The 13,652-nt window shown below is 40.5% G+C and overlaps 2 protein-coding genes across 4 annotated transcripts in view; one reads left to right on the top strand and one right to left on the bottom strand.

Moving 5' to 3' along the window:
• The window catches only part of LOC131028172 (ubiquitin-conjugating enzyme E2 36), a 75,727-nt gene that overhangs the window by 27,619 nt on the left and 34,456 nt on the right, over positions 1-13,652 (top strand). The gene's annotated exons all lie outside the window — the stretch shown is intronic.
• Positions 12,471-13,513, bottom strand: LOC131876351 (uncharacterized). The gene is made up of 2 exons (XM_059221481.1): positions 13,288-13,513; positions 12,471-13,177 (listed from the first exon to the last, which is right to left on the bottom strand). The coding sequence occupies exons 1-2, from the start codon at positions 13,436-13,438 to the stop codon at positions 12,663-12,665; spliced, it is 666 nt and encodes a 221-aa protein (XP_059077464.1). The 5' UTR covers positions 13,439-13,513; the 3' UTR covers positions 12,471-12,662.

Below are 13,652 nucleotides of genomic sequence, written 5' to 3'. Positions count from 1 at the left end.
AACCTTTATGCAAGAAGCTCTATATGTTGAAATATTAGCTAGTTCGGATCAAATATAAGTATTACTTGTATTGGGCTGGACCCAAACGCATTATGTAACTTGTAACCCTTAAGGATGTTGATATGTGTATGTAACTTGCAAATATGAAAATTGGGCGTGACCCATAATGTAACTTGTGGGTGACTAATTGGCCTATCGGCCTTAGTCACATTAAATGTGCAAAATTAAATATAACTTGTAATTTGGTCTGGCCCTATAATGGGTGATGTAACTTGTGGATAGGGCTAACCCTATATTTACATTGTAACTTGTAAATGCAATGGGGCTGACCCTATATTGGGCGCCAAGTTTAGGTCATCATATTATTATTAATTGATTATCCTTGTGAGCCGACCTAGGATGAATTAGGTGGCTAAGATCACATATATATACAAGGTTCATTCATTCATCATTACACACAATGGAAGACATCGAATTACATCCTTGATCAGCAGCAAAATTATCCAGTCAGCGAATATAACTATAAGGACAGAAAATTGCATCATAAAGATCAGCGAGCATATCCCTATGGCAGCGAATTCATCTCCAAGAACAGCGAACTAATTCTGGAGCAGCGATTATCATTCATGGTCAGCAAGTTGACTCCTTGATGAGCGAATGGTCCTATGATCAGCAGCAGCAAATCATCTTCAGTCAAGTATATTGCAGATAAGTTCATCATACTGCTGTGTATATGCTGATGTTCATATTGCTTCAAGTGTTGAAGTAAACTTGTAAAGTCACATATTGGTTATTGCCTAATATAAACTGAGATTAATTGCTGGGTTTTTCACCTCCAAGAGGGAGGTTTTCCCAGGGTACTCTTGTGATCTGTGTGTTCATTGTGTTATTTCTGATTATTGCTATCAATCTGATTTAAAATTAACACTATAGTCATTGTGCAGTCAAAATTTTCTTGTGGATATTAATCTTCAAAATATATCTTTTGCATTGTGTAGACATGCACACAAAATACAAGACAAATACACAAACAAACAAGTTGCATGAAACAAATATTTTTGGGTGTTGCTAGATTACGTGATCCCTGAGATGCATTTGCATCATAAATAGGTTCCTCTCTATATCATTGTCATATGTTAGGTTATCACAATCAATGGGTACAAAACAGCCATAGTGGCATCTCTTGGGAATGAAAGTTTCTTTCAAGGCTCCATGCATCTCATAAATTCTAGTCCAATGATTGTGAGGGCTCTCAATATATGAGATGTCACACGTAGTGTTACTATCAACATTGCATCCAATCAACCTAGGACACAATCATTCCTGATAGACCATACTTGCTTTTTACAATGAGAACTTGGTTAAGAAACAAGTCCAAAGAGATGGGCAAAAGATGAAGCTACCTAAGATGTGATAATAGAAGAATGAAGTGAAAAATTCATTAGTGACTGTAATGTACCCTCTTAGAAATTAAACCAAGATGAACTCAAACACCTATCATACAAATATGGTCATAATGTCACAAAATGGAGTGCTTAAGTTATGACATTAAATTAGTTAAGTAAAAATATTAAATACAAGCCTCCTATACATAAAGTTTATTTTAAATAATATTTCCTCTCAAATAATCAAGTGTCATTTGAAGAGTTACATCTTTTGGAGGGAAATTCTATTTAAGAGAGGTCAAGCAAGGAGAAGGAAGTTGTTGATGTGTGTTTTATGCACATAACATTCAAAATAAAAGACCAAAGTACTTTATCCTCTCTTGAACAAAATCACCTCAGATGCTAAGGGTAAGATCAACTAAAATGATTCCAAGGTTTCTACAGTCAGGTCTTGACGAGTGGGTAACTCAATGGTGATGTGAATTGCTGTTTTTACTTGGGGACTTACACAATTGTTCGAATTAACTTCATTTATCATGAATATGGAATGGGTGTGCTGATAACTTAGGATTTGGCAATGTAATTCTGGACTTAATTCTAACAAGACTAAAAAATGACAAAAGGGAATAGGGTTCAGGAAATCTATTCTAAGCCTAGGAATGTAGGAAATGATGAACAAATTTAATGGAATCAAACTAGGCAAGGTCTCACCATCAAATCAAACAGATCTTGACACAAGCTTAGTGCAATCATCTAAGGTATACCTCATAGATTTTCAAACTATTACCATCAAGCATTGAGATCATCCAAGTTGATGCATAACAATGGATAGGTAATAATCGAAGTTAAGTTTGCATAAATTTCCAGTTGACCATGCAAGGTGCAATTATAATCAGCAAGAGGCTAGTGGTATGGATTAATAGATTCCACACAAATATACTCAACAATTCTTTCATTCAATCTAACAAACATTGAAAGAAAATTCTAATCTAACTTGGAGGAATTGAGAACCTTGAATGCAAGACAACACTTGAAAAACAAAATCACCATCAAGTCGAACAATGATTTATATTCAAAAAACTGTAGCATATACCAACAATTCTACAAAATCTCTCTTACAAATGAGAGGCAATGAGGTATATATAGTCTCATACAAAATGGATGGCCAAGATTAAAACTAAATCAAGGGCCACGATCATGCCAACAAAACCCTAGAGTTGCCCTAATTAGGGTTTACATAAAAATGGTGCCACCAACATATGGCCCAATAGAAAGATACCTAGTCATCAAATAGGGATTCTTCTAGAAGATTCCTCCCTGCATCTCTCTCTCTCTCTCTCTCTCCTAGCATACTCCAAGAATCTAACTAATACAGAATCTAACTCCTCCATGGAAATGCTGGGTAAGGTATCCTGCTGTAAATCAATCACGTCCAACGCATCCGAGCATGCATCCAAATTGTTCTCCCAATCTGGCATGAGCTTCTGTGAATTATGAACATGAATCAACAAAGAGACCAAATCATCTATCTGACTCTTCTTCAAAGAAGTCCAACTGATTGAAATACATGAATTTCATTTTGTCTCTCAATTCAACTAGGTGTAAACCACTGGCTTCACTAATATCAACTCCCAATAGTTCCTCAATTGAGGCAAGGATCTTCGACTGAATATCATGAATAGATCCTTCCATCTCTGCACAACTCATTTGTGCGCTCTCATAAGTTGATTTCTTCATGGCTAATGAACAATACTAGCCATGGAAATCATATCTATTTCCAATGTGCACAACATTTTCCTTGATCAATGTGGACTTAGGAATCTTCTTCAAAGCTCTAAGGCGTGGAATAGTCTTCTCCTGAATAGGTTAGAATTCTTGCCAAACTCCCTCCAAATATTGTATCCTAAATATGAGCCCTATTGTCCTGTCAAAATCTTGGACAAACTGAGCAAAGAAATCATCTGCCTGTCTCTTTGTGTTTTCAATCCATTTTTCCACCTCCGAGAGTGTATCTCTCGCTGCCTCATAATGTGAATGTAGTCCACAATCAATTGCAATAGGGGAAATAAGGGTGGGATTCTCACGCCTTATCCCCGCAATGTACTCTCTAAGTTTGATATTCTCTGCTTTGTACTTCTCTCTTTTCTCTATTTCTCCATCCAATCTCGCACTGATTGCCCTAAGGGTATCACCAACCTCCTGGAATTCCTACTCTTTTGTAGTACGACCAAGGGCAACTGAAGTAATTTGGAAATCCATGGGAGTAGCAATGTCCGCCGTCACACCTCCAATAGGAACAACCACCTGCGTAATCCGCATTCCTGTCTCATCTTTAGCTATGTGTGACAAAATCTGAACTCTCTTAGGTTCTTTCTCCTTATTGCTTCTAGCTAAGTAGTCATCAATGTCAACAATAGGCTGTGCCTCTATCATTTTCTTACTATTCTCCATAGGCTGTGACTCTATCATTTTCTTACTATTCTCCATACTCTTCATCAGCCAATCAGGAATAGCGGCCATCTCCATACCATCATCGAGACACATCTCTCGATCAAGCCCTCTCAATGCCGAGATAACATCATCATCATCATCAGGATTATCCCTTGTCAAATCATATACATTCTTTCCCAAACTAACCTCCAAAAGGACAGTAGGGAATCCCGACTGATCATTTGTAAGAACCCTCTAAGGCTCTTGCAACAGTTCACTGATGTTTTACTGAACCTGGTGCGTTTTGATTGTTTTTTGTTTGAAAAACTATTTCTGATTTTTTTGTATTTTTTGAATAAGCTGCATAAAAAGCAAAAGCATAAACTGAAACATTATTTTCAGATTTACAAACTAATGAAATTCTGATCATAAGAGGTATTTTTATTCATTCAGACTCAATGCGTAATACAATAATTGTTCTCAGCAAACACATACCAATTTATTGAAAGATAAAGTATGAAACCCTTGCTGGTTCGAAAAACAACTCACAAATCAGCTTGTCAAATCCCAGATAATCTTCAGATTTCTCAAATGATAGCATAGATCAACACTCCTTAGCTGGGCGCCCCTTTCTAGTATTTTATTTGATTTTTCAGTGACATGCAAGTATGAAATCGCCCCTCTGGAAGAGAAATAGGTACGACTGCTGTGAAGGCTGCAAAAAGCAACTATTCTGCCCTCTGCAATAACCGAACCAATCTGCCTCTTCTCTCAGTACAAACCCCTGCAAACTCCTCTGTTGAAGCACAAATTAGAACCTTTGAATGAGATCCTCTCTGATTATCAAATTCACCAGATATTTCACTAGCTCAAATGATGAACACACAGAAGAACTACGTTCTCCAATGGCTGAAGCTGAAACCCTTCTTAGAGCTCAAGAAACTGAACAAGTCTGAAATCAATAATCAATGGCACGAAGAATAAAACTCACTCCTCCTTTCAACGCCAAACTTAGGGTTTGGCTTCTTTTCCTCTCAATCGCCAAGCTTAGGGTTTTATTTTGGCGCAGCTCTCAAGAAGGTACGATTTTCACCATTTAAATGATTATCATTTAAATAAAATGGTGACTATAGTTTTTATTAAATATTCTCCAGATCACTATAATAAAAAGTGGCCCCTTTCCCATGATGGCTCGACCCTCAAGGAAATTCATTTAAGTTATAATATGAAAATATATTATAACATTATAATATAAAGTTTGAACCATTAATTAAATGTTTGGCCACTTAAACATTAATAACTCTCAAAATATTTAACCTTTTCGCATGCCATCTGAATTGGAGCCAACCAGAGTTTCCTGTGCATCCATAGATGACCCTCTACCCATCTCTACTAGCCTACGAGGGTCCACTGATAGGCTAATCAACTGCTAGAGTGATGTCTCTAGCTAGAAGGGGACATCACAGTCCGCCCTCCCTGAAATTGCTTGGCCTCAAGCAATCTCAACGCTGGATGCTGTAAGGTCTCCTCACTCTCCCAAGTAGCATCCTCAATCGGCATGTCCTTCCATTTTACCAAGTACTCCGTAATGGTACGTCTCCTGAAGTTCCTTTCCCTGAACTCAATGATTAGCCTCTGGCACCAAAACCAACTTCCCTTCATCATCCAAGGGTGGAAGCACTGTAGAAGGAACAATTTGGTGTCCTAACGCCTTTTTGAGACGTGACACATGAAACACATAATGTACTCTGCTCTCTACCGGCAAATCCAACTCGTAAGCCACCTCTCCAACTTTCTGGATCACTCGGAAGGGTCCATAGTATCGGGGCTTAAGTTTCTCGGCACCACTCTTTTTAAGAGTAGGCTGGCGGTAAGGCTGCAACATTAAGTATACCATATCCCCTACCTCAAAAGTCCGCTCAGTCTTCTTCTGATCAGCATACTGCTTCTGCTGATTTTGTGCCTTGGTGATATTCTCCTTAAGAGCCTTTACAATATCCTGGCTCTCCTGTAACAAGTCCCCAGCACTAGGCACTCTACTATCGGATAGCAACAGATCCATGAAACTTGGTGCCTCATATCCATACAATGCTATAAATGGGGACATTTGGATAGACATGTGATAAGTGGAACTATAACAATACTCACATAGATATATCCACTTAACCCAAGCCTTCTGCTGCCCTGCTATGTAGTTCTTGAGGTATCCCTCCACCCATTTGTTGACTATTTCAGTTTGTCCATCCGTCTGGGGGTGGTAGCTAGTACTCGAAGTGAGCTCTGTACTGCACAACCTGAATAACTCTTGCCAGAAGTGACTCATAAACCTACTGTCCCTGTCTCTGACAATGCTCTGAGGTAAGCCATGCAACCTGAATACTTCTCTAAAGAATAAATCTGCCACCTGCGTAGTAGTGATCGGAAAGAAGTGGGCAAACTTTGTAAGCCGATCAACAACAACATATATACAGAACACACAAAAGAACTACGTTCTCCAATGGCTGAAGCTGAAACCCTTCTCAGAGCTCCAGAAACTGAACAAGTCTGAAATCAATAATCAATGGCACGAAGAATAAAACTCACCCCTCCTTTTAACGCCAAACTTAGGGTTTGGCTTCTTTTCCTCTCAATCGCCAAGCTTAGGGTTTTATTTTGGCGCAGTTCTCAAGAAGGTACGAGTTTCACCATTTAAATGATTATCATTTAAATAAAATGGTGACTATAGTTTTTATTAAATATTCTCCAGTTCACTATAATAAAAAGTGGCCCCCTCCCATGATGGCTTGATCCTCAAGGAAATTCACTTAAGTTATGATATGAAAATATATCATAACATTATAATATAAAGTTTGAACCATTAATTAAATGTTTGGCCACTTAAACATTAATAACTCTCAAAATATTTAACCTTTTCGCGTGCCGTCTGAACTGGAGCCAACCAGAGTTTCCTATGCATACACAGATGACCCTCTACCCATCTCTACTAGCCTACGAAGGTCCACTGATAGGCTAATCAACTGTTAGAGTGATGTCTCTAGCTAGAAGGGGACATCACAGTCCGCCCTCCCTGAAATTGCTTGGCCTCAAACAATCTCAACGTTGGATGCTGTAAGATCTCCTCACTCTCCCAAGTAGCATTCTCAACCGACATGTCCTTCCATTTTACCAAGTACTCCGTAATGGTATGTCTCCTGAAGTTCCTTTCCCTGAACTCAATGATAGCCTCTAGCACCAAAACCAACTTCCCTTCATCATCCAAGGGTGGAAGCACTGTAGAAGGAACAATCTGGTGTCCTAACGCCTTTTTGAGACGTGACACATGAAACACATTATGGACTCTGCTCTCTGCTGGCAAATCCAACTCGTAAGCCACTTCTCCAACTTTCTGGATCACCCGAAGGGATCCATAGTATCGGGGCTTAAGTTTCTCGGTACCACTCTTTTTAAGAGTAGATTGGCGGTAAGGCTGCAACATTAAGTATACCATATCCCCTACCTCAAAAGTCCGCTCAGTCCTCTTTTGATTAGCATACTGCTTCTGCTGATTTTGTGCCTTGGTGATATTCTCCTTAAGAGCCTTTACAATATCCTGGCTCTCCTATAACAAGTCCCCAGCATTAGGCACTCTACTATCTGATAGCATTAGATCCATGAAACTGGGTGCCTCATATCCATACAATGCCATAAATGGGGACATCTGGATAGACATGTGATAAGTGGAATTATAACAATACTCACATAGATATATCCACTTAACCCAAGCCTTCTGCTGCCCTGCTATGTAGTTCCTGAGGTATCCCTCCACCCATTTGTTGACTATTTCAGTTTGTCCATCTGCCTGGGGGTGGTAGCTAGTACTCGAAGTGAACTCTGTCCCGCACAACTTGAATAACTCCTGCCAGAAGTGACTCATAAACCTACTGTCCCTGTCGCTGACAATGCTCCGAGGTAAGCCATGCAACCTGAATACCTCTCTAAAGAATAAATTTGCCACTTGCGTAGAAGTGTATGTATCAGTGATAGGAAAGAAGTGGGCAAACTTCGTAAGCCGATCAACAACAACATATATACAGTCTCTGCCTTGGGCTCTCGGCAGTCCTGTAATGAAATCCATGGACAAACACTCCCACTTCCTATCAGGAATCGGAAGTGGCTGAAGTAAACCGGTTGGATAAGAGTGTTCCTGTTTATTCTACTGACAAGTAGGACACTCTCTAACATACTGCAACACCTCAGCTTTGAGCCCTTTCGAAGAAAAGCATTCATGAATCTGCTGGTAGGTTTTATAAAAACCTGGATGTCCTGCCATCGGTGAGTCATGGTAAACTCTCAACACCAATCTCCTCACCTCTGATCCTGGCACGAAATAAATACGCCCTTTGTAAATGATGAGCTCTTTCACAAGGGTGAAATCACTATCCTGAATCGATCCATCTATGAATCGTGATGCCCATGTATCCTTTGCATACTCTGCAAGGATCAAATGTCTCCAATCCTCTGATATGTCTGTCATCAAATTCAAATGAGGTCTACGTGACAAGGCGTCTGCTACAACATTTTGTGTCCCCTTGAAATAGGTAATATCAAAGTCATATGACTGCAATTTACTTACCCATTTCTGCTGCCTGTCATTAAGATCTCGCTGCCCTAGGAAATGTTTCAGGCTGTTATGGTTTGTTTTAATGCAGAATTTGCTGCCCACTAAATACTGCCTGAATTTGGCCAAAGCATGCATTATGGCCAACATTTCCTTATAAATACTGAAGCTCCTCTGAGGTCCCTTGAGCTTCCTACTCTCATACACAATCGGGTGCTTGTCCTGCATAAGCACCGCTCTAATGCCCTCACCAGATGCATCACAATGAAGCTCAAATGGTTTGCTGAAATCTGGTAAAGCTAGCACTGGACAAGAAGTCATCAACTCCTTGAATTTGTCGAAACACTCCTGGGCCTCTGGAGTCCATATGAAAGCCCCTTTTTTCATCAAATCCGTCAAAGGTGCTGCATGCCTAGAATATCCACTGACAAACCTCTTGTAGAACCCACACAACCCCCAAAATCCTCTCAACTGTGTAAGGCTCACTGGAGTAGGCCACTCAACAATAGCACAGATCTTTTCAGGATCCATGCGTACACCCTGTGCACTAATAATGTGACCTAGATATAATAACTCTAATAATCCCAAATCACATTTGGACTCCTTTGCATAGAAGGACTCCCTACTCAAAATGCTCAACACTGCATCCAAGTGCCGCAAGTGCTCATCCCATGTTTTATTGTAAACAAGGATGTCATCAAAGAAGACCAATACAAATTTCCTCAACTGAGGATGGAAGACTTTGTTCATTGTGGACTGAAAAGTCGCTGGAGCATTAGTTAGCCCAAATGGCATAAGTACAAACTCAAAATGGCCACAATGACATCAGAATGCCGTCTTCTCTATATCCTGCTCCCTCACTCTGATTTGATGATATCCAGATCTCAAATCAATCTTCGAAAAGAAACATGCACCATGGAGCTCATCTAATAACTCATCAATCCGTGGGACGGGGTATCTATTCTTGATAGTCTTTCTATTCAGGGCCCTGTAATTAATGCACATTCTGAGCGTACCATCCTTCTTCTTCACCAAAACCACAGAAGAAGCAAAAGGAGATTTACTTGGTCTAATATGGCCCATGGCAAGTAATTCCTTGATGGTCTTTTCTATTTCATCTTTTAATCTTTTGGGATGCCTGTATGGTGTAATCATAATGGGTTTGGCACCCTCATCCAGCTCAATAATGTGCTCAATACCTCTATGTGGAGGTCTACCTGGTGGAATGTCACTTAATACCTTATAGTGCTTGATCCTAAGCTCCTGTATGTTAGGGTGATTTTCTGATTTTTGCTGTCCCTACAATGGCATCATAGTGCAATGAGCTGACCACTCAACTTGGTTATGTCTCAACAAGCTCTCCATGCGTCTGCAAGACATCATTTTAAACTCGCTGTCCCGGATGGCCTTAAGTATGTGTGTCTTCCCATCCGACTGAAATCTCATCTCCATTTCTCTCAAGTTGAGAATGAACTCCCCAACATCATGCAACCAAGTCATGCCCAAAACCAAATCTGTGTCACCCATATTAACAACATAGAAATCTGTCTTGAAGTCATAGTTATTAATTTTCAGAGGTAGTTCTGTGATCTTCCTATCACATTTGACGACAAAGCCATCAGCTACCCTCACTCTTAAACCCTCAAACTGCTCAATTTGAATCCCACGTCTCTCAACCAACCTGGAATCAATGAAATTATGCGTGGCACCTGTATCTAGCAATGTGATAACTCGCTGTCCAGCCAACACTCCTCTCATCCTAAATGATCCCTCCTGCTGTACACTAGTGAGACGGGCTTCTTTAAGCCTACCCTCAACCTTCCCTTCATTGGTAGACATTTGCTTAAATTTTTCATCATCCAAATTCTCTTTTTCTTCACTCGATTCCTCATTTTCAGTTTGCTGTTCCGAATTTTCAAAATCAGAATCCTCATAAAAAGCCCACATAACCTTGTTTGCTTTACCCTTAGGTCTCAAGGGACAATCATGGTTCATGTCATAGGGTCCTTTTCAATAGAAACATAATTTTTTCTTCCTCAAATCATTCAATGTCTCTCTATCCAGTGGTGCAAATGATTTATCTTTATTTTCAGTCTTTGTTTCATTCTTCTCTATTTTGGTGAAGAACGGTTTATTGTCTTTGCTAGATGATGCACCTTTTGACTGAAATTTATTTGTTGGGGCTGCATGCTCCATACTCCTAGCCTTTTGAATTGCTTCTTGCAGATTGAATGGATCAAAGACTTTTACCCAACCTTTCAATGGTTCGGATAATCCCTCAATGAACAAAACCACCAATCTCCTGTCTGAGATATCTGGCACCATCATGGATAGTCTCTGAAAATCACTAATGTAGTACTCCAATCCTCTCGTTTGTTTCAACCATAGTTGAACTACTCGCGACTCGGCTCGACTCGCCAAGCCCCTGGGAAAAAAACTCGGCGAAAAACTCGGCAACTTAAAAACATGCTTAAACTTAGTAAAAAATGCATTTTTTTTGCAATTTTTAATGAGAAGATGCATCCAATGAGTCAATAAATGATAACATAAAAGAAACAAGCTGATTCTAGATATATTTAAATCAAAGAAACAGGACTCGGACTCGGCTCGGACTCGGCAAGGCCAACTCGGACTCGGACTCGGGACTCGGCGTCAGACTCGGCTCCAGACTCGGCTGGACTCGGGATAGTGAAAAACTCAAGAAATTTAGAGATTTTTAAATATTTAAAACTTGTTTCAGACACCCTTTATTGAATACACCTTAAAGACACAATAACATCATCAAACTCGGCTCATTTGATTACATACACAAGTATACATCAATCACATTAGCATAAACGCAAATTGTAGCTGAAGAAAATAACAAACATAGATATATAAATATTGTCAAATGTATACAATATTACAAAACTCATGGAATAAAAAATCCATGTCATCATATGATCATCATCAAATGTTTCATACAAATACCAAAGGTAAATACAACTACAAGTCTATGGCTCAGAGGAGCCTGCACTCTCCGGCCCCAGCCCCCTGCGAAGGCGTTTGAGGTAGGTCCTGGATGATTCGACTGCCATAGCCGCTCCCCGTGACACCATGCCATGCTCACCAACATCAGGAACATCCGTGTCACTATCTGCCTCTGAATCTCCTGTCTGTGCTCGTGCTCTCCGCTCCTCCTCTGCCATGGCTACAGTCTCAACCTCTATATCTACCTAGTCGATCCAATCAATGTCAGACTTGGAGGTTAAATTTTCTCTACTTCTATCGACGCAGTTTCCCCCATATTTTTCGATGGGGGTTTGGGGGCAGCGCCCCTTGCGCGCTCCCTGTCGCGATACAGGGCGAGGTCGAGGGGCAGCACCCCGCGAGGCCAAAAAAACTTATTACAAGTCTGAATTAGGGTTTCTTTGAGAGTCTTCCTTAGGGCCTGGTTTTGCTCTTGTTGCTAATTGGGTCTTGCTTGGTGAGTGAGTATCATTCTTGAAGGTCCAAGCTAGGTCAAGTTGGTGAGTGATAAAGTCTGGAATGTCATCCTGATCTTCAAATGCCCTGAAATTTGGCTAAGTCTGGAATGTCCTGATCCTGAAATTTGACTAAGTCTGGAAAACTGAAGAATCCTCCAAAAACTAGATTTTGCAATATAACTCCTGGAGGCCCGAAACCACTCTCAAACATCCTGACAGTATATATGGAATATAACTTAAAGTATAAGAACTTATACTTAAATGTTATATTCCATAAAATAATCCTGACGGAGAGACCAAAATGTCAAATTTCGCCCTTCCAAAAAAACTTATTACTTTTTAAAATGTTTTTTTTTTGTCATTTTATTAACCCAGCCAGTAGCCGAGTCTGGGGCTCAGGACTCGCCGAGTCTGGCGATTTTGAGCCAAAATCGCCAACTCGGCGAGTCTGGCGAGTTTACTCTCCAGACTCGACTGAGTCCGAGTCCGAGCCCCTGGGACTCGTTTGGCCTGACTCGGACTCGGACTCGCCGAGTTTGGGCGATTTCGGGCGAGTCTCGTTTCTCTGATTTAAATGCAAAGTGTCTACAAAATCGCATCCTCATGAGGAATGCTGATGGCTGGAAGCCTGAAGCAAAATAGTAAATTACTAAATAGTTTTTGTAAAAACAAAAGTAAATACATCATTACAAATTACAATTACAACTTCCTCTTCCCAGCTCTAGCAAAAACATGGGGAGAGGTAGAACTAGAGGGTCTAGACTATCTAGTCGTATAAGTCTGCTATGGGACTGGGCGTGACTGTGCCTCCTCGCTTGGTATGGTTGATTGAGACTCATCCTCCATCCTGGATGAAGCTATGTCTCCACTTGCCTCTGGCACTGGCAATGAATCCTCATCCTCATCGTCATCCTCATCCTCCTCAATGTCATCTAGCCTGAAACCAAATCCACCCCCCTCCTCCATAGCCTGCCTCTCCAAATTAGTGATGTCAGTGTCGGAAAACAATGGAGGCTGCTCCTGTGATGTCCAATCACTGTAAGGATCTATATCATCCAAGTCAATTGGACCACCTTCTAGTTCCTCTACCTTCTTTATGCGCAATCGAAGATTATATTGCACGTAGACAAGGTCATTGAGCCGTTTTTGCGCTAACTTGCTCCTCTTCTTTGTGTGGATTGCTTCAAACAAGCTCCAATTGTGCTCACAATTGGATGAACTACAAGGCTGACATAAGACTCTGAGGGCAAATTTTTTGAGATGTGGGGTGTTTCCACCCCAATTTTGCCACCAAGCATCTGCAAAATAAATAAAATGGAAAAGTTAGAAAGCAAAGAGAAAAGAGAAAACATAATTTATCAATCATTTTAGTCTTTAGATCCCAAAATCCAAATGGCAAATGTTATACCTGGGGTTTGAGTGGTTCTTCCTCTCCTAGCCAGCTCTGAAGAGAATAGCTTACCCCTTCCTCCCTCATAATTTTGGAGCTCACTCACAATGAGGTCTCTCTCCTCAACATCAGGTACCATCCTCTCAATGCATGTACTGAGGCCCTCCATGACTTCTCCATTCGAATCTGAGTAAGAACCCCCGAACCTAAAACGAGGGTTGAGGAAGTACCCTGCTGCATGAATGGGTTGGAGGAGCTGATTGTTCCACCTCCTATCAACAATTTCCCAAATGGGATCAAATTTGAGCCTATCCTCCTTGTAGTAATTTTTGATAGACTCCTTGGCCCTATCCATGGCCTCATAAAGATATCCCATTGGGGTT

Source organism: Cryptomeria japonica, chromosome 5 (assembly GCF_030272615.1).
Source record: "Cryptomeria japonica chromosome 5, Sugi_1.0, whole genome shotgun sequence".
NCBI classification, from domain to species: Eukaryota; Viridiplantae; Streptophyta; class Pinopsida; order Cupressales; family Cupressaceae; genus Cryptomeria; species Cryptomeria japonica.
This window is presented reverse-complemented; position numbering and strand designations above follow the sequence as displayed.